We start from the raw sequence: 21,935 nt of genomic DNA on the forward strand, positions 1-21,935 counted from the left end.
ACCAAGGCAGTGCACACACATCATGATCTCCAAAAATGGAGTATCACAGAAAGTAATAGTTTTGCCCAAAATTGCTTGAGTTACCCTCTTTAAAGACTTATACCTCAGTCTAGTGTCCACCAGTACTCATACTTCCATCACCATAAACCATACTTAACATGCAACACAACCTTCCCATTCTTCCTTAGCTTCAGTAATACAATGTGTGGGTTTTAATGATAATAATACTTTACATTCACTCTTAACTATGCAAGTATTTATTAACACTAATTCAGGAAGTTTCTCTCAACAGTTTCTCTTTGATAACTTGCAGTGCATCATAGATACAAACTTCATAAATGGTTAACTTTTATTGATAATCTTAACAGAAAGAAACAAGTCAAAGCAAAGCAAATAGGTTGTGTAAACATTTCATATAAATACTCCCAATGGAACTGCCATCAAACAAACAGAAATAGACATACACATATATATAAGAGATTTCACAATAAAATCTATCAAAATCTAAACCAACATATCTTTAAACTACATCAAGTAGAAGAAGAAATATATTCAAGAACAAGACCAAAGACTGACCCAACTAATGTTACTCTCACCACACACACACACACACACACACACACACACACACACACACACACACACACACACACCCTCCCCGGCTCACAGTGGGCCCTCACCCCCTCCAGGTGGTCCAATGTGCCAAGCTTCTCGGAGTCACGGTGGACGACCAGCTGACCTGGAAGCAGCATGTCGCCAACACCGTGAGATCAGCTACCTACAGGCTGTACATGCTGCGCAGACTCAGGTCGCTGGGGACGCCGACAGATGAGTTAAGGGGGGTGTACCTTACCTTCATCCTCCCCAAACTCATGTACGCCTCCCCAGCGTGGTCCTCCTCCCTCACACACACTCAAAAGATACAGCTAGAGAGTGTGCAGAAAAGGGCGTGCAGGGTCATCCTTGGCCCTGCATACACCACCTATGAAGAAGCCCTGACCACCCTGAGTCTGTCCAGAATATCCACCAGGCACCGAGAGGCTCTGGAGAAGTTTGGGAGGGGACTACTGCATCATCCGCGTCTCAGAAACATGCTGCCGCCCGACACACCTCGCCCGGTCTGTGCCACCAGACACCACAACAGAATAACGCCCCTGAAGGCGCCGCGCACGGACCGGTACAGACTCAGTGCGATTCCCACCATGGTGCGAGCCATCAATCAATAGTATTTCCCTCCTAGATTAGACTTACCTTTAGGATTAATGTTAAGTTTTTCCCCATCCCCTATGTACATTTTCAGTTTGTCAACTGCCTAAATAATAAACCGTTTATTATTATTATTATTATTATTATTACACACACACACGCACAAAATGCATTCTGTCACTCTACCACTCACAGGACAAAACCTTCAACAAATCAACGACAGTGACCCAGACAAGAGCATTCCTGCTAGGAGAGGAGGGTTTTCACAGTCTCAGGGTCACTCACAGGACAAAACCTTCAACAAATCAACGACAGTGACCCAGACAAGAGCATTCCTGCTAGGAGAGGAGGGTTTTCACAGTCTCAGGGTCACTCACAGGACAAAACCTTCAACAAATCAACGACAGTGACCCAGACAAGAGCATTCCTGCTAGGAGAGGAGGGTTTTCACAGTCTCAGGGTCACTCACAGGACAAAACCTTCAACAAATCAACGACAGTGACCCAGACAAGAGCATTCCTGCTAGGAGAGGAGGGTTTTCACAGTCTCAGGGTCACTCACAGGACAAAACCTTCAACAAATCAACGACAGTGACCCAGACAAGAGCATTCCTGCTAGGAGAGGAGGGTTTTCACAGTCTCAGGGTCACTCACAGGACAAAACCTTCAACAAATCAACGACAGTGACCCAGACAAGAGCATTCCTGCTAGGAGAGGAGGGTTTTCACAGTCTCAGGGTCACTCACAGGACAAAACCTTCAACAAATCAACGACAGTGACCCAGACAAGAGCATTCCTGCTAGGAGAGGAGGGTTTTCACAGTCTCAGGGTCACTCACAGGACAAAACCTTCAACAAATCAACGACAGTGACCCAGACAAGAGCATTCCTGCTAGGAGAGGAGGGTTTTCACAGTCTCAGGGTCACTCACAGGACAAAACCTTCAACAAATCAACGACAGTGACCCAGACAAGAGCATTCCTGCTAGGAGAGGAGGGTTTTCACAGTCTCAGGGTCACTCACAGGACAAAACCTTCAACAAATCAACGACAGTGACCCAGACAAGAGCATTCCTGCTAGGAGAGGAGGGTTTTCACAGTCTCAGGGTCACTCACAGGACAAAACCTTCAACAAATCAACGACAGTGACCCAGACAAGAGCATTCCTGCTAGGAGAGGAGGGTTTTCACAGTCTCAGGGTCACTGGGCAGGAGGGAACTGGGGTCTGTGTAGCCATGGGTTGGGTTATGGACTATATCATGCAGCTGCTTGTAAACTGTGCACACTGCCTCTGCTGTGCGCTGTTGCAGGGACCGTCTGAAGGAAGAGGAGAGCAGCAGCCTGGTGTGGGGCAGCATGAGATGGTCAGGGGCAGCCAGGAACCCATCCAGCTTGGTCTAGGATGAGGAGCATATGTATTTTAGGGATCTGAAGTCTTCAAGGTGTGCTGCTGTTCACTCTTAAGTTAAGTGAATGTGTTTAATATTTCCTTATACTCTTATGAACAACACAAGAAAGGCAAACATACTTTGTTACATGACACTTTTATAATTATTACTTATAAATATATCATAACACCTGAAAAAAAGTATATTTCTATATGACAAAAAGTATGCAGTTATAGAAATTTGGATTACAATGTTAAAAAATTAGAATACAAATTTCTACAGACAACTTACAAGCAAAAACCAACTTTTGAAGTGTAGCATTAATGTATAATGTAATGAATGGTAAGATTTAATGTATGAACAAAAATTCTCCATAAGTGGTAATTTTCATAAGTGCAGCATACAGCTATAGTCAGACCAGCAACTATGGCTGAATTCAATGCTTTATGGTGAATGTGCTCAATGGGAAAGAGCATAAGTTAAAGTACAGCATGACATCAGATAGGGAGGAACCATTCTGCCCAGGTTAGCCATGTTGCCTATAGTCAATATTAACATGCAGAGAGTGTTACCATGAATGCCTGTATGGCCAAAGGCTGACACGATGGGTGCTGGGAGAGAGGTGTGGTGGGAAGGTTGGTGATCAGTGGGTACATGGTGGCCACTCCCATGCTATGACACACACACCCCATTGATCTGCTCCTGGCTCAGTGTGTCCAGCTGGGCGTCAATCTGTCCCTGGAGGGGAAAGACACATCTTCTGTATTAGATGAGGAAAGCTGGGGAGAGAACTTGAGTAGAGCTTTAAAAGCAGCAATGGAATAAGAATATAAGGGAAGCTGCAAGAAGCCATCAGACCTACACGTGGTATAGTTTTCAACATATGTGTATGTCACCATGAAACATAACATTTTACTACACAAAGCTGAAAACTAACAAGTAACATGCATAAAAGGATCACAATAAGGCAGGCAGTCACTTCATGAAGTCACTGAGATATTCACAAGGTAAACTGTCATCAAGTTATTCATAAGAAGGTGAGGAATGAAAGGTGATGTTTTACCTGGATCATCTCTAGTTTATCCCCAGTGGTGTGCAGCTGGTGGAAGCAGTTGAGCAGATACACAGCAGACTCCACTGCACCCAGTCCAGTTGCACTCTCACTTATCGCATTCATCAGAGGATCCACCACACAACTCACAATCTGCCAAAGGATACAAGACAATGAGGTAATGGATAGAACACTTAAATTTGCCATCTATTTCAAAACCTGTCTTTTCCTCTTTCTGTTTTCTCTTCTCCTTGTCCTTCACCTCCACAATTCCACAATTCTCCCTCATGCTGCAGTGTAAGTGGTCCTATTGATGCAATAAAGGCTTGCTGCTGCTGCTGCTGCTCTTTGGTAAATGACAATCAAGCAGTCAGTCGGTAAGCACATAACCTCTTGTCTTACACACCAGTCTCTTTGGTAAACATGTGAAGCAGCATTTTTCCTTCACTACATGCAAAATAACTATGAAAAAAAATAAATAAATAAAATAAAAAATAAAAAATAAAAAACTGAATTGTCTCATGAAAAAAATAGTACAAAAAAGTTGTGGAAGTGCATTGAGATCTCACACTTGAGAGAAAAATGCAGAAAGTAGATCAATAAATAAACAACAGAGAAATCAACCCTTCATACATCCCTCTGTCTCTCCATCCATGGCTCCCTCACCTGCTTACAATCATGGTGTGCGTCGTCAGCCACAGTGGCGGCAGTAACCACCTCAGTGAGCAGACTCAGGGTGCGTGCCACTCCAGGTGTGGGTGCCAGTGTCTCTCCTGGCGGCTCTATCCTCTCACTCACATGGTTCACCTGGTGGCACCAAAAGACAGGTAATCAAACTTGAATGACTATAAGATTCTGGCTCAGTTTTGACAAGAGAGTGATAACCCTTCAAATGACTAAGATTCTGGCTCAGTTTTAACAAGAGGTGGTGATCACCCTTTCAAATAACTAAAATTCTGGATCAACTTCAACAGATGGTAATCAGCTTTCAACAACAAAGATTTTGGCTAAATATTTCATATAGTGTTACTTCAACATATGTTATTATACTCTACTCAAGTGACATTGATGTTACAAAAGATGTGGTTCTCACTTGACTCTGCAGTGCTGATATAAAAACATCTTGTAGCTTAGCTGGTGGAGTTCATCAAGAGTGGCCACCAGCAGTCCTGCATCAGTCACCTGCAGGGATGAGATGAACATTAAAAGGAAGCAGAAACATGAGCTGAATATCAACAGAATGCTGAAAAGGAAGAATGGTGACACAAGTGGTAGAAGAGAACTGAAGGAGAGCAGGAGGTGACTGAGTGAACAACACAGGGAGGATTAAATGGTATACTTAAGAATGCTTATTTTAAAGTCTATCTATTATATCCCCATTAAAGCAGGGTAGCTGACACACGGCCCCTACAACATATAACATCTTGTCTCATCCTAGGAATAAACGATACAAAGGAGAAGGTACCCAGTGCTCTTACTCCCCCTTTTTAGTAACTTTTTACAAGCATGCAAGGAATGACATGGCAATAATATCAAATCTAGCTACAGAGTTACACCCAAGCCATGTTCATCTTAAAATAAGGATAAAAAAACAAGAATAACTGACCAGCTAAGCCATGTACCTGCAAAACAGTGTTGTGATAGAATCTGAGGAGGTTGCTTATCTTGTACAACATGACGGGTTTCTTGCCTCCCTCCCGACGCTGGTCTGTCACAATCGTCTGCTCAATTCTGGTTCTAGGAGGATGGCAAACACTCTCCGATATGCTAGCCACAGTACTCCTTGTCTGCTCTGTTGGGTCTGAAGGGAGTCAGTGTCAGTTGATGGTATAATGGCTGGTATTCAGGGTACTGTTTGTTCTTTGGATCTGAAGGCAGAGTCAGTGTTAGTTGCTGGTTTGAAGGCCTGCTATTCAATTACAAATATACACTCTATCCTTCAGCTTACCTAGATTGGAGTACTTGGCAAAAAGTGATTGGGCCGCCTCACGTTCAGAAGGGAGGGGCTGATGCACCCATGCCAGCATGTCCCCCACGTAGTGCAGGGGGGGGGTCATGTGCCTGCAGCTGTATGGGTCGTGGTGCTCCTCCAGGTCCTCCTATGGTGAGAGCATCCAGGAAGCCCCTCACCAGCCATCCTCATCTCACCACCACCATCCACTCCTCCACCACCAGGCTGGAAGGAAGATGCATTTAAGGTTTGTACGGAGGGAAAGTAAGGATAGGAATAAGAGGACAAAGTAATACAAAGGAATACAAAGGAAAGAACAGACAGCAACAGCCCTACTGGGCCTAACGAGGCTGTCTGTGTGTGACAAGAGGAGAATTTGAGGAGGAAATGAGGATCAGAGCATGCAAAGACAAGAATAAGAGAAAGACACAGTACTGAAGTGTGTAATAAAGGAAACATGCTCACTTGAAAAGCACTGGTCTCTCCTGCAGAGCTGCTAAGGCTTGTGTGAGCAAAGGTGAGGGGTCTGGGGAGCAACACTGCCCCTGACACCAGCGGTACAGCCTCTCCAGACCTGCTTCACGGCACACGTTCATTTGCTCCGCCATGTCCGAGGCAGTGTTTTGGTGGCCCGTCTGTGGGAAAAAAAAGTGCACTTGTTATTACTGAAGTTAAAAGAGGTTCTTCATCCAGTAAATTTTAAACAGCAAAGGTCTAAGTATACTGGCATCTGATCTACATTACTTTTGATGGGCTCTAGTAAAAGAATTACATACCATCAGAGAAGAAATACACCTATAATAACTATATAATCATTGCTAAGGCTTTTGAACACAATCCTCATAGAAGAATGTGTTTAAAGAATGCAGGCCAAAGTGAGACAATAAAAAGACAATAAAAAGAGACAATAAAGCAAACAACAGTTGAATCCGGCCTTTGTGTTATAGAAAGAGATGAAAAATAAAGAGATGAGTTGAATCAAGCCTCTGTACTCTATCATTTGGCAAAACAGCTCACCACCCTGCCTCACAATACACCACAGACCACTACAGTCCACCCCAGACCATCCCAGACCACTACAGCCCACCACAGACCTGCAGGAGGTACTTGGTGTTGCTGCGTATCTTCTGTGTCTTGTCCAGGATGGTAAAGAACTCTGGGGTGATGGGAGACTCTCTGGTGGACCCCTTGATGGTGGCTACCTCATCTGGTGTCAATTGGAAGCACCTCACAAATGCCTCAGCCACTGTCTCCTGCATGTGTAGCTTGTTGCTGTGGAAGATGACAACAGTCACCATCTTTGGAACATAAGAACACAAAAAAATATGGGAAGCTGCAAAAAGATATCAAGACACTTGCCTAACTAAACTTGGCACCTCACAAATGCCTTGACCACTGTTTACTGCGTACGTACCTTGTTGCTGCGGAAGATGGCTGTGATCACCATCTTGGACTATTCTAAGAGAGGAGTTGTCAATTCAAGATATCCATTTCAAGAGAGGAGTTATAAAGATGCCAGCCTAACTAAACTTGTCACTTCATTCATTTGCTAGATGTGAGAATGTTGTGTATGAGTATGTGATATGTATAATGTGTTATGTATAATGTTTGGGCCATACTGTGTGAGATTGCTGGCCTTGTATACAGATAGATAGATAGATAGGTAGATAGATTGTTCCTTTTCTGGTACAAAGGCTTGAGAGCAAATGAAGAATAATAATAAATCCCTCTGAAGAATATTGAGTAAGATGAGTCACCTCCGGTTCTGGAGTGAGGTCGTCTGGTGGATGAGGTGCCGAGTCTGATTTTGTGGCCTGGAGTCGAGACTTCACGTCCACACACACTTCATTCGTGGCACTCACTTCCCGGTGTATGTCATCCACTGCTTTCTTCACATCCCTCAATGCTGTGACAAATTCCTGTAATACAGAGCCTTGAGGAACGCCGCTATTTACCTTATGCCACTCTGACTCTTTTCCATTTATTACAACACGCTGTTTTCTGTCAGAGAGCCAGTCTCTCAGCCATTTCAGGGTGTTTCCGGCAATGCCGTGAGCTTTTACTTTACTGATGAGTCTCTTATTGGGAACAGTGTCGAAAGCTTTCTGGAAATCAAGGTAGATAATATCAACAGCTTTTGTCTCGTCATACGAGTTAAATACTTCATAAAAGAAGTCTAGTAAGTTTGTTAAGCAGGAGCGCTTGGTTCTGAAACCGTGTTGCGAATCCTTTATGATTTTATTTTCTTCTAAATATTTAACAGTTTTATCTCTAATTATTGTTTCCATCAGCTTACACACTACTGAAGTGAGACTGATCGGCCTGTAATTGGCTGGGAGAGATTTATTTCCTTTTTTAAAGATTGGCGTGACATTAATTTTGCTAGTTTCCATTCGTGGGGAACTTTACCCGCTAGCAAAGTTTTATTGAATAAAATTGTAAGCTGTTTCACGAGTTCATTTCTTGCTTCTTTAAGAAGCCTGGGTGATATCTTGTCTGGCCCGGCTGTTTTGTTTACGTTCATGCTCTTTGTGACTGAGAGGATTTCACTTTCTGTGATGGTGAAGTCTGGCAGCGTGGTGCCTCGTGACTGGTGAGGCGTGGGGGTCGGCAGACTGCCCTGAACATCCTCAGTCGTGAAGACGGTTGAAAAGTACTCGTTCAGGGTATTCGCCATGTCTGTTTCGCTTGTTAGTTGTTTACCATTTTCTGTTATTAATGGACCAATCGTTGATGTTACGACCCTTTTTGCTTTTACATAACTGTAAAATTCTTTTGGGTTCGTTTTACATGAGTTCGCGATCTGAGCTTCGACAGATTTTTTGCTGCATTTGATCAGCTTTTTAGTTTTTCTACGTAATCTGTCGTGCTCTAGTTTATCATCATTATTTTGTGGAGGAGGAGGAGGAGGAGGAGGAGGAGGAGGATAGAACAAAAACTGGACGCAAGACAGAAACTCGTTACGGGTTACATAATGGAGGAGGAGGAGGAGGAGGAGGAGGAGGAGGAGGAGGAGGAGGAGGAGGAGGAGGAGGAGGAGGAGAAGCGAAAGAAGGAAGAGAAGAATAAGGACAGGAAGGAAGAGAGAGAGAGAGAGAGAGAGAGAGAGAGGAGAGAGAGAGAGAGAGAGAGAGAGAGAGAGAGAGAGAGAGATGCTGACCAGTAACACGAAAAATCTATTGAAAAAAGTAGTGTAATAGTATTCTCTCTCTCTCTCTCTCTCTCTCTCTCTCTCTCTCTCTCCTCTCTCTCTCTCTCTCTCTCTCTATCTATCTCTCTCACACACACAGAGACACACACGCACCAATTCCAGGCTCATTCTCATTCCTGGTTCCACATTCCAGAGACAAATTGGGCTTTTGGCAGCCTTTGATAAAAAAAACAGGGGAGGAGGAGGAGGAGGAGGAGGAGGAGGAGGAGGAGGAGGAGGAGGAGGAGGAGGAGGAGGAAGGAAGGAATGTTGGGAGAAAAGGAAGAAGAAAACAGTTTGAGGAAAAAAAACACAGGGGAGGGCAAAAAAAGGAGGAAAAAAGAAGGAAAAAAATGTCCGTAAGTGCATAATGAGATAATGGTAATGAGAGAGAGAGAGAGAGAGAGAGAGAGAGAGAGAGAGAGAGAGAGAGAGAGAGAGAGAGAGGAGAGAGAGGAGAGAGAGAGAGAGAGGAGAGAGAGAGAGAGAGAGAAACAAATCCATAAACCACAGAAATGAGAAAAAAAAGAATAAAAATACGAGAAACAGCAACAACAACCAACAACAACAACAACAAACATAAGATACAGGTAAGACACAACAAAACAGGTAGCCAGGTGAGAGAAGTAATTAAGTGTACCTGGCGCCTCATAATGGGCGGGCCGGCAGGTGAGGGACTAATTGACTCACCTGGAGGGAGGAACCGATGGAGGAAACATGGAGGGACGTGAGAGAATGTGAGGAATAGTGGAGGAAAGATGAAAGAGAGAGAGAGAGCTAAATTGAGGAAAGATGGAGGAAAAGTGGGAAAATTAAAAGGAAAATGAAGATGTGTGAAGATGAAGGGAAAAAAGGAAAACAAAAGGAAAATAAGACTGTGTGTGTGTGTGTGTGTGTGTGTGTGTGTGTGTGTGTGTGTGTGTGTGTGTGTGTGTGTGTGTGTGTGTGTGAGTGTGTGTGTGTGTGTGTGTTTTAACTCCAGTCACGAACGAAACAAAGAGGAAAAGGCGCCAACTCCTGTTATGCAAACACTCTCTCTCTCTCTCTCTCTCTCTCTCTCTCTCTCTCTCTCTCTCTCTCTCTCTCTCTCTCTCCCCTGTTGCTACACTTCAAAACACGTAAAAAAAAAAACACTTTTACATTCCACACACACACACACACACACACACACACACACACACACACACACACACACACACACAGAGGCCTCCAGGCGCCCATTACCTTAATTAAACTCACAATTCTCTCACAAAATGCAATTGAAGGGAGTTTGAAGTCTCTCTCTCCTCCCTTCCCCCCTTCTTCCTTCCCTTCCTCCCTTCTTCCTTCCCTTCCTCCCTTCCTCTTCCTTCCTTTCCTCCTTCTCTCCCTTCTCTTCCTCCATGAAAATTAGTTACTCTCCTTTGTCTCTCCTTCCCTCCATCTCTCCCTGAGCATTACACATTCCCTCTTCCTTCCCTCCTTTCCCTCCAGGGCATTTCTTCTCCTCCTCCTCCTCCTCCTCCTCCTCCTCTCTTCCCTTCTTATCTTCTAACTCCTCCCTATCTCTTCTTTAGATGCTCTTTTCCCCCTCTTGTTTAGTCTCTCTCTCTCTCTCTCTCTCTCTCTCTCTCTCTCTCTCTCTCTCTCTCTCTGCCCTATTTTTCCTCCCCGTGTGTTTAATTAAGACTTTTTTCTCCAAATATTCACCGTGTCGTTCCTTCACCCTCTTATTCATCCATATATTTCTCCCATTAATAGCCTGTCTCTCTCCCCTCCTTTCATCTCCCCTCTCCCCTCTCCCTCTTCATTCTTCCCTCTCCCCCCTTCTCTCTCTCTTTCTCTCTCTCTCTCTCTCCCTTTCACTAAGACATCAGCCAATTTTATTTCAAGTCAACGAGGGATAAGAGAGAAGAGTGAAGGATGGAGGAAGAAAGAGCGGGAAGGAGGGAAGGAGGGAGGGGAGGGAAGGAGGGAGGGGAGGGAAGGAGGAGAGGAGGGAAGGAGGGATGGAGGGAAAGAGATGGATGGCTTCAGACGGAGATAGCATGGTGTAAGAGAGAGAGAGAGAGAGAGAGAGAGAGAGAGAGAGAGAGAGAGAGAGAGAGAGAGAGAGAGAGAGAGAGAGAGAGAGAGAGAGAGAATTGGAAAAAAGTCAATTAAATCTTGCCAATTTGAAGGTTATGAGGCAAGTTTGAAGCTTCAGCAACTTGTGAACCACTGAGCCATCCCGCATCAAATTTTTAGGCAGTGGAGGAGGAGCACAAAGGAACACAATGGTAGAACAAACAGCAGCTGGTGTGATGGGCCCCACTACGAGATTATCTGTGTTTTGATAACCTCCCCTACATAAACACACACACACACACACACACACACACACACACACACACAGCCTTCCACCACTACTTCCCAGCCAAGAGCGTCACAACACACCCGTCTGATGCTCCCTGGATGACGCCCCGCATTAAAAGACTCATGCGTCAGCGGACCTTGGCGTTCCACTCCTGCCCGGTCCTTTACAGGAAACTAAGAAACAGAGTAATCAGGGAGATTAAGAATGCAAAGGCAAGCTATTACCCAGACAAGATACACCACCTCAAGCTGACCAACAACAGACTGTGGTACGCTAAGATCAAAGCTTTGTGTGGCTTACAAAAGCACACTTCATCTCTTCCTTGCACCTCACACCTTCCTGCTAATCTCGCGGCTCAGGAGATGAACAATCACTTTGCTGCTATCTGTCAAACCTTTCCTCCCCTCCACACCACTCCGCTTCCTGCCTATCTGCCCGCTCCCTCCCCTCCACACACTGTCCAGGCGATGGATGTTTTTAAGAGAATACTTAAATTTAAACCAAGATCCACCACACCCACTGACCTTCCTATAAAAATTTACAAGGAATTTGCTGTAGAGCTAGCAACACCGCTATGCTCCATAATAAACGCCTCACTCTCCCAACACTCTTGCCCCGCGGACTGGAAGACATCTTACGTCACACCCATCCCCAAAACTTCCAGTCCTCAGTCACTCAATGACCTCAGGCCAGTCTCTATCACCCCCATCCCTAGCCTTATTTGTGAAGATTTTGTATATGACTGGGCATACACCAAAATTTGTAACACCGTGGATATCAGACAATTCGGAAATATTAAAGCCACCTCCACCTCACATTACCTGACCAGCTTCCTTGAATTCATCCACAGCCACCTGGACAAGCGAAACACCTCTCTAGCTGTTGCTTTTGTGGACTTCGAAAAAGCCTTTGATCTTGTTGATCACACTGTTGTCATCAGCAAGGCAGTAAGTCTGGGTCTCCTTCCTAACCTGATAGCGTGGCTAGCCGACTTCCTCACAGGGAGGCGTCAGGCCGTTCGCTATCAGGGCTCTGTCTCTAATTTCCAACAGCTGACATGTGGAGTCCCCCAGGGGACCAAGATGGGTCCTCTATGCTTCCTCCTCCTCATCAACGACGCCCTCACCGACACCCCCCATCGCTGGAAGACTTAAACACAAGACGCGGTACAATGCGTGCGCCAAGTACCGCTGTCTGCCTCTGCTCGGCGCACACCACAACACTTAATGATGAGCCGTTCAGCGCACCTCCTCCCCCAGTGCCTCCTTCACCAGTGCCTCCTTCAGCCATTCTTACGGAAAATGATGATCCTTATACACAAATCAATAAGGAACACAAAAACACAGACAGATAATGTTATAAAAAGCAAATAGGGTTAAAAATAGAAGGCTGAGATGAACTGAGACGAATAGAACAGATTGAGCGAGAGTAGTAGTAGTAGTAGTAGTAGTAGTAGTAGTAGTAGTAGTAGTAGTAGTAGTAGTAGTAGTAGTAGTAGTAGCAGTAGTAGCAAAACCACCAATATGTTTCTGACATCCGGCCTAACTCTCACCATTCATCACTCTCCTCTCATTTCTGACCGACCAATCCACACTGAGAGAGAGAGAGAGAGAGAGAGAGAGAGAGAGAGAGAGAGAGAGAGAGAGAGAGAGAGAGAGAGAGAGAGAGAAAATATGGGACAAGGGGTCGATCCTACGGGGAGAGAGAGAGAGAGAGAGAGAGAGAGAGAGAGAGAGAGAGAGAGAGAGAGAGAGAGAGAGAGAGAGAGAGAGAAAGACACATCAGTACGGAAAGATGTGTGAGAGTGGGTGTCAGGAAGTGAGAGGAGAGAGTTGGGAGAGGAACGAGAAGTCATGAACGGGTGTGAGAGGAGAGTGAGAGTGAGAGTGAGAGGGGAGGAAGAGGAGTGAGTGAAATTGATGGCAGATTGACCGACACGTTAATGGAATTTTGGAAGTGGATTAAACACCACCAGAGAGAGAGAGAGAGAGAGAGAGAGAGAGAGAGAGAGAGAGAGAGAGAGAGAGAGAGAGAGAGAGAGAGAGAGAGAGAGAGAGAGAGAGAATGTTACATGCGGAAATTAAATGAAAACTTGGGAGAATGAAACACGATGACTGACACACACACACACACACACACACACACACCTTTGATCTAGTTGATCACACTGTTGTCATCAGCAAGGCAGTAAGTCTGGGTCTCCTCCTAATCTGATAGCGTGGCTAGCCGACTTCCTCACAGGGAGACGTCAGGCCGTTCGCTATCAGGGCTCTGTCTCTAATTTCCAACAGCTGACATGTGGAGTCCCCCAGGGGACCAAGATGGGTCCTCTATGCTTCCTCCTCCTCATCAACGACGCCCTCACCGACACCCCCCATCGCTGGAAGTATGTGGACGACTGCACCGTGGGCGTCCCAGTTTCCAACAAGAACCCGGACTACTCGCCACTGCAAGCAATTCTGGAGCGACTGCAGACGTGGACAGAGGAGAGCAGGATGACCATCAACCACAGCAAAACTGTGGTGATGCATTTCTGTACCTCCTCTGTACCAGTGCCCCTCCCCGGCTCACAGTGGGCCCTCACCCCCTCCAGGTGGTCCAATGTGCCAAGCTTCTCGGAGTCACGGTGGACGACCAGCTGACCTGGAAGCAGCATGTCGCCAGCACCGTGAGATCAGCTACCTACAGGCTGTACATGCTGCGCAGACTCAGGTCGCTGGGGACGCCGACAGATGAGTTAAGGGGGGTGTACCTCACCTTCATCCTCCCCAAACTCATGTACGCCTCCCCAGCGTGGTCCTCCTCCCTCACACACACTCAACAGCTACAGCTAGAGAGTGTGCAGAAGAGGGCGTGCAGGGTCATCCTTGGCCCTGCATACACCACCTATGAAGAAGCCCTGACCACCCTGAGTCTGTCCAGAATATCCACCAGGCACCGAGAGGCTCTGGAGAAGTTTGGGAAGGGACTACTGCATCATCCGCGTCTCAGAGACATGCTGCCGCCCGACGCGCCTCGCCCTGTCCGTGCCACCAGACACCACAACAAAATAACGCCCCTGAAGGCGCCGCGCACGGACCGGTACAGACTCAGTGCGATTCCCACCATGGTGCGAGCCATCAATCGATAGTATTTCCCTCCTAGATTAGTCTTACCGTTAGGATTAATGTTAAGTTTTTCCCCATCCCCTATGTACATTTTCAGTTTGTCAACTGCCTAAATAATAAACCGTTTATTATTATTATTATTATTATTACACACACACACACACACACACACACACACACACGTACACACAAAAAAAAGAGAGAGAGAGAGAGAAAATGAGAAAAGATTAAAGGGGTAAAGACAGACACAAGAGAAAAAGGAAAAAATAAGATGAAGATGAAGAAATGAAAAATAAAAAAAGGAAAAAACAGAAAGACTGAGAGAGAGAGAGAGAGAGAGAGAGAGAGAGAGAGAGAGAGAGAGAGAGAGAGAGAGAGAGAGAGAGAGAGAGAGAGAGAGGGGGGAGGGGGAAAGATGAGATACAGCTAAATAAAGGAAAAAAGGAAAAAAAAAACACAGACACACACATAGACAGACCGACACAGGAAGAGAGAAAGGAGAAGAACAGAAATAAAACAAAGAAGAGGAAGAAAGAGAGAAGGAAAAAGGAAAAAAAGGAAAAAAATAAGGAAAAATTGGTTTATGGGGACTCAAACACACTGAAAGGGAAACTCCATTTGAATAACTCTCAATAGATTATCAACTTTTCCCTCCCTTCCTCCGTCCCTCCTTCCCTCCTGCCAACCTGGAAGAGGGAGGAGGAGAGAGAGAGAGGGAGAGGAAGGAAACTAGAGGAAGAAGGGAAGGGGGGAAAGGAAGAGGGAAGGACACTATAGGAAACTACAGGAAAGAAAAGGAGGAAGAGAAACTAGGCGGAAGAGGGAGGGAAACTAGAGAAGGGAAGAGGAAGGGAAATCAGAGGAACGAAGGAGGGAAGAGGGAGGGAATTAGAGGAAGGAGGAAAGAGGGAGTGAAGAGGGAGAGAACCAGAGGAAATAGGGAGGAAAGGGGAGGGAAACTATGGAGAAGCTAAAGAATGATGGAAAAAAATAACAAGATAGAAGAAAGAGAGGGAAAAATGGAAGGAAAATTGAAGAGAGAGAGAGAGAGAGAGAGAGAGAGAGAGAGAGAGAGAGAGAGAGAGAGAGAGAGAGAGAGAGAGAGTGTGTGTGTGTTAAGCGATACATGCAGGGAGACACACACACACACACACACACACACACACACACACACACACACACACACACACACACACACACACACACACACACACACACACACACAAAGAGAATTCAGAATTTGATATTTTCAGAGGAAACCGATAAAGAAAAAAAGTTAGAGAAAGTGAGAGAGAGAGAGAGAGAGAGAGAGAGAGAGAGAGAGAGAGAGAGAGAGAGAGAGAGAGAGAGAGAGAGAGAGAGAGAGAGAGAGAAGGTGAGAATTGGAGGCGGTGAGGCAAACTTCTCTATCATGGAGGAGGAGGAGGAGGAGGAGGAGGAGGAGGAGGAGGAGGAGGAGGAGGAAGATTTACCATTTCTAAACATTTCTCTCTCTCTCTCTCTCTCTCTCTCTCTCTCTCTCTCTCTCTCTCTCTCTCTCTCTCTCTCAAATAAACAAACTTGGGGAAACTTTTTGGAAACTTTAAATGCAAAATTGAAATAAACAAAAAATTTTCCTTCAACACACACCAAAGAAATAACTGAGGAAGAGATAAAGAAGAGGAAAATTGAGGGAAAAGCATGAGGAGGAGGAGGAGGAGGAGGAGGAGGAGGAGGAGGAGGAGGAGGAGGAGGAGGAGGAGGAGAGGAAGCGAAATTAAAATGTTTATAATTACTGAAACTACGCGAATTATTGTCACGTTAAGAGCCACACACACACACACACACACACACACACACACACACACACACACACACACACACACACACACACACACCATTAAAAAAAAAAAACGTTGAAAATTACTATAAAACCAAATTAATTCCAATAGTGAACTTACTCGCCCCAAAAATTCTCACTGTTATATTGCAACACACACACACACAAACGAGAGAGAGAGAGAGAGAGAGAGAGAGAGAGAGAGAGAGAGAGAGAGAGAGAGAGAGAGAGAGAGAGAGAGAGAGAAGCAAAGACGAAAAAAGGAAAATTAAATAAACTGAGACAGACAGACAGACAGACAGGTAAATTAGCAAACAAACAAACAAACAAACAAACAAACAACACACACACACACACACACACACACACACACACACACACACACGTCTAATTATTACTTCTACGTCTAAATCATGAATAAGAACGAGTATTTCCATAATATTTCGTTCATAAGGAAGATAGGATAGGTAACAATACGCAAACTATGAAAATTTCCATAATGCTTCGTTCATAAGGTAAGTAATTGGTAACGTTATGCATCCTGTGACTGTTACCACAATGTTTCGTTCATTAGGTAGACGAGAGGTGCTAATAATACAAATATATGAAAATTACCGTAAAGTTTCGTTCATAGGGTAAATAATAGGGGTAAAAATATGACTTTACCATAAAATTTCGTTCATAAGGTAAAATATATGAAAATTACCATAATATTTCGCTCATAAGGTAGAATATACGACAATTACCATAATATTTCGTCCAAAAGTAAGATATGTGACAACTACCACAATATTTCGCTCATACAGCAAAATATATGAGAATTACCACAATATTTCGTTCATTAGGGAAGTAACAGATACGATGTATGAAAATTACCATAATATTTCGTTCATATAGTAGAAATTTTTACATTTACCACAATATTTCCTTAAGGGAAGTAACAATTAAGATATATGAAAATTACCACAATATTTCGTTCATAAGGGAAGTGACAGGTAACGCAACAAACGCACTGTAACAATTCCCACAAAGTTTCGCTCACAAGGCACCGTACAAAAGAGACATAAGACACAAACAATACGAAACTTATAATAATTACCGTGACATTCCGTTCATTAGTAATTCAGTAAAAGAAAAAAAAAAAAAAGATGGCTGCCGCAGGGGGCTAGTTTGAAATCTCGGCCTAATTATATATATAGAAATTTTTTTTTTCTTTTTTTCTGAATTATTTATTTGATCATTAATTTTCACCACAATTCATTACACAGCAAACATTTGGCATCGTTCATTAATTAAAACGTTAACATTCACACACACTTACTCTTATTAGTAGTAAGTGTGTGTGTGTGTGTGTGTGTGTGTGTGTGTGTGTGTGTGTGTGTGTGTGTGTGTGTGTGTGTGTGTGTGTGTGTGTGTTCATTTCTTTTTACAGTTTCCTATCACTAATATATCTATCAATTTATCTATTTGTGTGTGTGTGTGTGTGTGTGTGTGTGTGTGTGTGTGTGTGTGTGTGTGTGTGTGTGTGTGTGTGTGTGTGTGTGTGTGTGTGTGTGTGTGTGTGTGTGTGTGTGTGTCTGTCCCCCCCACAACTAAAACACTTTCCCTCACCATTTTCCTAACACACACACACACACACACACACACACACACACACACACACACACACACACACACACCTTTACTTTCCAAACACGCGAGAAACTTTTTATCTTAATTACCAAACTCTTGACGCAAACCAAACGTGGCGGCGGAGTCTTTCCCTTACAACAACAACAACAACAACAACAACAACAACAACAACAACAACAACAACAACAACAACAACAAGTAGCCTAAGAAAAACAAAAGCTACCAGCAACAAAACATCGGAAGGCAAACTTTAAAAACACAAAGAAAATGCACAAAATTTTACAAACCTTTCATTTCCGGACACACACACACACACACACACACTGATGATGACCGTTTTTTCGAGAGAGAGAGAGAGAGAGAGAGAGAGAGAGAGAGAGAGAGAGAGAGAGAGAGAGAGAGAGAGAGAGAGAGAGAGAGAGAATTTACATTGCACTTAACATGTCTTCCCCTTCCCTTTTCTCCTCTTCCCTCCTCTTCCTTCCCCCTTTCGAAAGAGCAATGAGGGAGAGGGAGAGGGAAAGGGAGAGGGAGAGAGAGAGAGAGAGAGAGAGAGAGAGAGAGAGAGTGAGAGGGGAAATGAAAGGTCACGCTGTGTAATGTATAGGAAAGACATAATGTCACTGCCACCTGCTCTCTCTCTCTCTCTCTCTCTCTCTCTCTCTCTCTCTCTCTCTCTCTCTCTCTCTCTCTCTCTCTCTCGAAAAAACGGTCATCAAAATACAGTCAGTCATTATGATTGATATTCTCTCTCTCTCTCTCTCTCTCTCTCTCTCTCTCTCTCTCTCTCTCTCTCTCTCTCTCTCTCTCTCTCTCTCTCTCTCGTTCTGGATGGTCAAGGAATTCCGAAACGAGAGGAGGAGGAGGAGGAGGAGGAGGAGGAGGAGGAGGAGGAGGAGGAGGAGGAGGAGGAGGAGGAGACAAGGAAGTAAGAAATAAATAAAAGATGAATGGAAACAATAAGAATGAGAAGGAAAGAAGGAAAGAAGAAAGGAATAAGAAGCAGTAAATTAATGAATAGAAGAGAAGAAGGAGGAGAAGAAGAGAGAAAGGAAATGAGAGAAAGGAGGAGAGGAGAGCATCTTACCTCCACCTCCTCCATCACCCTGATTGCTCCCAAGGTAGACTGGAGGGAGGGAGGGAGCTAATAAAGGGAGGAGGAGGAGGAGAATGAAGGAAGAAAGGAAGGGAGGAGGAGGAAGAGGTGAAATGGAGACAAGATTAGATGAATGATGAAAAGATGAATAAAGGAGGAAGGAAGGAAGGAAGGAAGGAGGAACTAAGAAACGAAAGAGAGGAAAGGGAGAAAGAGAGAAGTGACATAATCAGAACAGAGAGAAATAGACGAAAATAAAAACGAGAGGAAAAGAAAAAGGAGATAACACAAAAAAATACAAAAAACAAAAAAAACAAAAAAAAACAAAAAAACACAAAAACACACAAAAAACACAAAAACAGGAGAGGAAGTAGGAAAGAAAAAAAGATAAATATAAATAAAAAAAAGAAAAGGAGGGAAATATATGAAAGAAAAATTGAACAAAAGCTAAATAAATAAAGAAACAAAGAAAAAAATGTGTTATTCATTATTAATATTTATTATTTATCTTCACTAGTACATATTTTCCCTCCATTTATTTTCCCCCATTATTTTTTCCCCTTTTTTTCCCCTCTCGTCTGAGTGGATGAGAGGCCTTCAGTTTCTGGCAGTCATCCAGGAACGAACACACACACACACACACACACACACACACACACACACACACACACACACACACACACACACACACACACACACAGTAGGAAAGGAAACGGCAGCAAACGAGGAGGAGGAGGAGGAGGAGGAGGAGGAGGAGGAGGAGGAGGAGTGGAGGAAACATACCGAATTTCTATTGAAAAAAAAAAAGAGGGGAAAACTAAACGAAATACAAAAATATATGTAAACTATATAAAAAAAGTGTGTGTGTGTGTGTGTGTGTGTGTGTGTGTGTGTGTGTGTGTGTGTGTGTGTGTGTGTGTGTGTGTGTGTGTGTGTGTGTGTGTATGTAGCAGCAAGTTCCCGATCATCTCACCAATATTCAGAAAAAAAAAGGAATATTCAAACTTTTTTCCCTTCAATTCTATATATCAATAAAAAAAAAAGCAGAATTATTCCCTCTTTTTTTTATTTTATTTATCAACGAGTCCTTTCAATTAACTGTTTGAAAAGTTTATACACGGAAGCTCCTCTCAAAAGACTCAAAACTGTATACACACACACACACACACACACACACACACACACACACACACACATGATAGCTTCTCCCATTAGTAAGAGGTAAATAGCCCCATTAAGCAGGCCCATTACCAACCCTTATTTACGATTTAGTCCATTACGAGTTACCCCTTCAAGAGAGAGAGAGAGAGAGAGAGAGAGAGAGAGAGAGAGAGAGAGAGAGAGAGAGAGAGAGAGAGAGAGAGAGAGAGAGAGAGAGAGAGAGAGGGAGGGAGGGAGGGGGGAATGGTAGGGTAGAAAAAAAATTATGACAGTAATAAAGTAACTTATAAACAAACAAATAAAAGGAGATAAACAAATTGTAGAAATGTAAGCAATGGAGGGAGGAAGGGCATCTCTCTCTCTCTCTCTCTCTCTCTCTCTCTCTCTCTCTCTCTCTCTCTCTCTCTCTCTCTCTCTCTCTCTCTCTCTCACTTGCATTAACATCCAACGCGCCTCTGCCTCTGACACTACTATTCTTCCTCCTCCTCCTTCTCCTCCTCCTACTCCTCCTCCTCCTCCTCCTCTTCTTCCTCGCCCTCATGTCTTCTAGCCACCATACTCTCTCTCTCTCTCTCTCTCTCTCTCTCTCTCTCTCTCTCTCTCTCTCTCTCTCTCTCTCTCTCTCTCTCTCCGAACCAGGCACTCTTGTAACTGTCTCTCCACTCTCTGTCCTCCTCCTCCTCCTCCTCCTCCTCCTCCTCCTCCTCCTCCTCCTCCTCTTCTGGGTGGTAAGAGCTTCGAATCCAAAAGACGCTTGACCTCTGTGAGCAGCGGCCCGTCTCTCTTTAAGGGCGCCGCAAATCTTCCCCCGCCATCGCCAAAAGGATACAGAAAAACGCCTTGCAGAACACCCGCATGTTTTCTGAGACGGCACGAAATACGAAGCTTTAAAAAAAATAATAATAATAAATCAAATAAAATACCTCGTTTAAAAAGTCTTCACGATACGAAAAAAGAAAAAGAAAAAGTAAACGAAGAACATATAAATACAAAAAAAAAATAAATAAATAAATAAATGGGGGGAAAATGGCACGAAATATGAAGATTGAAAAAAATAAATAAATAAGTAGCTTTTTCAGGTATATATATAAAAAAAAATTTAAAAAAACATATAAAACACCATCAGATTCAGAAAAAATGAAAAAAAACACAAAACAAGGACGTTTTTTTCTTTTAAATGGCTCGAAATATGGCGCTTTAAAAAATAGTTCCTTTAAAAGTCACAATACCTAAAGAAATGGTGCCTAGTCCCCTTCTCAGCCCCCTCCAGCCATGATCAGCCCCATCCAGACCTTCCCAGCCCCCTCCAGTACTTGCCAGCCCATTTACAGACTTCTCAGCGCCCTCCAGCCCTTATCAGCCGCCTTCCAGCCCTTAACAGTCCCCGTTCAGCATTTTCCTGCCCCCCTTCAGCCCATCCCAGCCCCGCCAACCATTACCAGTCCTCTTTCAGACCTTCTCAGCTCCCTTCCAGACCTTCCAGCCCATCCCAGCCCCCTCCAGCAATTCCCAGCCCCTCCAGCCCTTCCCAGCCTCACCATCCCATCTCAGCTCCCTTCCAGGCCTTCCCAGCCCCCTCCAGCCCTGGTTTCCCTCACCTCCAGTCAGGGTCTAAGGGTAAATGCTCTGGCCTCGTCTCGACCTCGTATACAAGCCACTGAGGTCACTGGGAAACAAAGTGTAGCCAATAGCCTGTGTGTGTGTGTGTGTGTGTGTGTGTGTGTGTGTGTGTGTGTGTGTGTGTGTGTGTGTGTGTGTGTGTGTGTGTGTGTGTGTGTGTTTTGAAATGCAGAGTTCATGTGTGAGAGAGAGAGAGAGAGAGAGAGAGAGAGAGAGAGAGAGAGAGAGAGAGAGAGAGAGAGAGAGAGAGAGAGAGAGCGTTTTCGTCATTTCCGTTGACACTTATTCCTGTCCTTTTTTTTCCTTCGTTTTTTCCTTCAGTTTTTTTCCTCCACTTTTTTTTATCTTTCTTCAAGTCTATATATTTTTTTTTCCTTGCTTA

At 44.2% G+C, this 21,935-nt stretch overlaps 3 protein-coding genes across 11 annotated transcripts in view; 2 read left to right on the forward strand and 1 right to left on the reverse strand.

The window, feature by feature from the left end:
- LOC135097734 (uncharacterized) overlaps positions 1–1,340 on the forward strand; it is a 42,028-nt gene extending 40,688 nt beyond the window's left edge. Inside the window, exon 2 of the mRNA XM_063999745.1 lies at positions 690–1,340. Coding sequence (XP_063855815.1) covers positions 690–1,226 — 537 coding nt within the window. The 3' untranslated portion in view covers positions 1,227–1,340. The remainder of the gene's footprint in view (positions 1–689) is intronic.
- A 124-nt stretch (positions 1,341–1,464) lies between these two features.
- Positions 1,465–21,935, reverse strand: part of LOC135097732 (conserved oligomeric Golgi complex subunit 6-like) — a 60,910-nt gene continuing 40,439 nt past the window's right edge. For 6 of the 9 annotated variants that reach the window (XM_063999737.1, XM_063999741.1, XM_063999736.1 and 3 more), the window contains 9 exons: positions 6,688–6,865; positions 6,059–6,228; positions 5,591–5,818; positions 5,265–5,443; positions 4,736–4,824; positions 4,309–4,449; positions 3,655–3,795; positions 3,164–3,329; positions 1,465–2,600 (listed from right to left, as the gene is read on the reverse strand). In XM_063999737.1, the coding sequence (XP_063855807.1) occupies positions 4,446–4,449; positions 4,736–4,824; positions 5,265–5,443; positions 5,591–5,699 (381 nt within the window). In that variant the 5' untranslated portion in view covers positions 5,700–5,818; positions 6,059–6,228; positions 6,688–6,865 and the 3' untranslated portion in view covers positions 1,465–2,600; positions 3,164–3,329; positions 3,655–3,795; positions 4,309–4,445. Of the gene's footprint in view, positions 2,601–3,163; positions 3,330–3,654; positions 3,796–4,308; positions 4,450–4,735; positions 4,825–5,264; positions 5,444–5,590; positions 5,819–6,058; positions 6,229–6,687; positions 6,866–7,007; positions 7,327–7,350; positions 7,826–21,935 lie in introns of those variants that run through there. The other 3 variants (XM_063999744.1, XM_063999743.1, XM_063999739.1) reach the window with 3 other exon arrangements.
- LOC135097725 (proline-rich protein 36-like) overlaps positions 12,972–21,935 on the forward strand; it is a 43,165-nt gene continuing 34,201 nt past the window's right edge. The window contains exons 1-2 of the mRNA XM_063999726.1: positions 12,972–13,004; positions 21,347–21,550. Of these exons, the coding sequence (XP_063855796.1) occupies positions 12,972–13,004; positions 21,347–21,550 (237 nt within the window). The remainder of the gene's footprint in view (positions 13,005–21,346; positions 21,551–21,935) is intronic.

The sequence above is a fragment of the Scylla paramamosain genome, unplaced genomic scaffold (assembly GCF_035594125.1).
Source record: "Scylla paramamosain isolate STU-SP2022 unplaced genomic scaffold, ASM3559412v1 Contig30, whole genome shotgun sequence".
Taxonomy (NCBI): domain Eukaryota; kingdom Metazoa; phylum Arthropoda; class Malacostraca; order Decapoda; family Portunidae; genus Scylla; species Scylla paramamosain.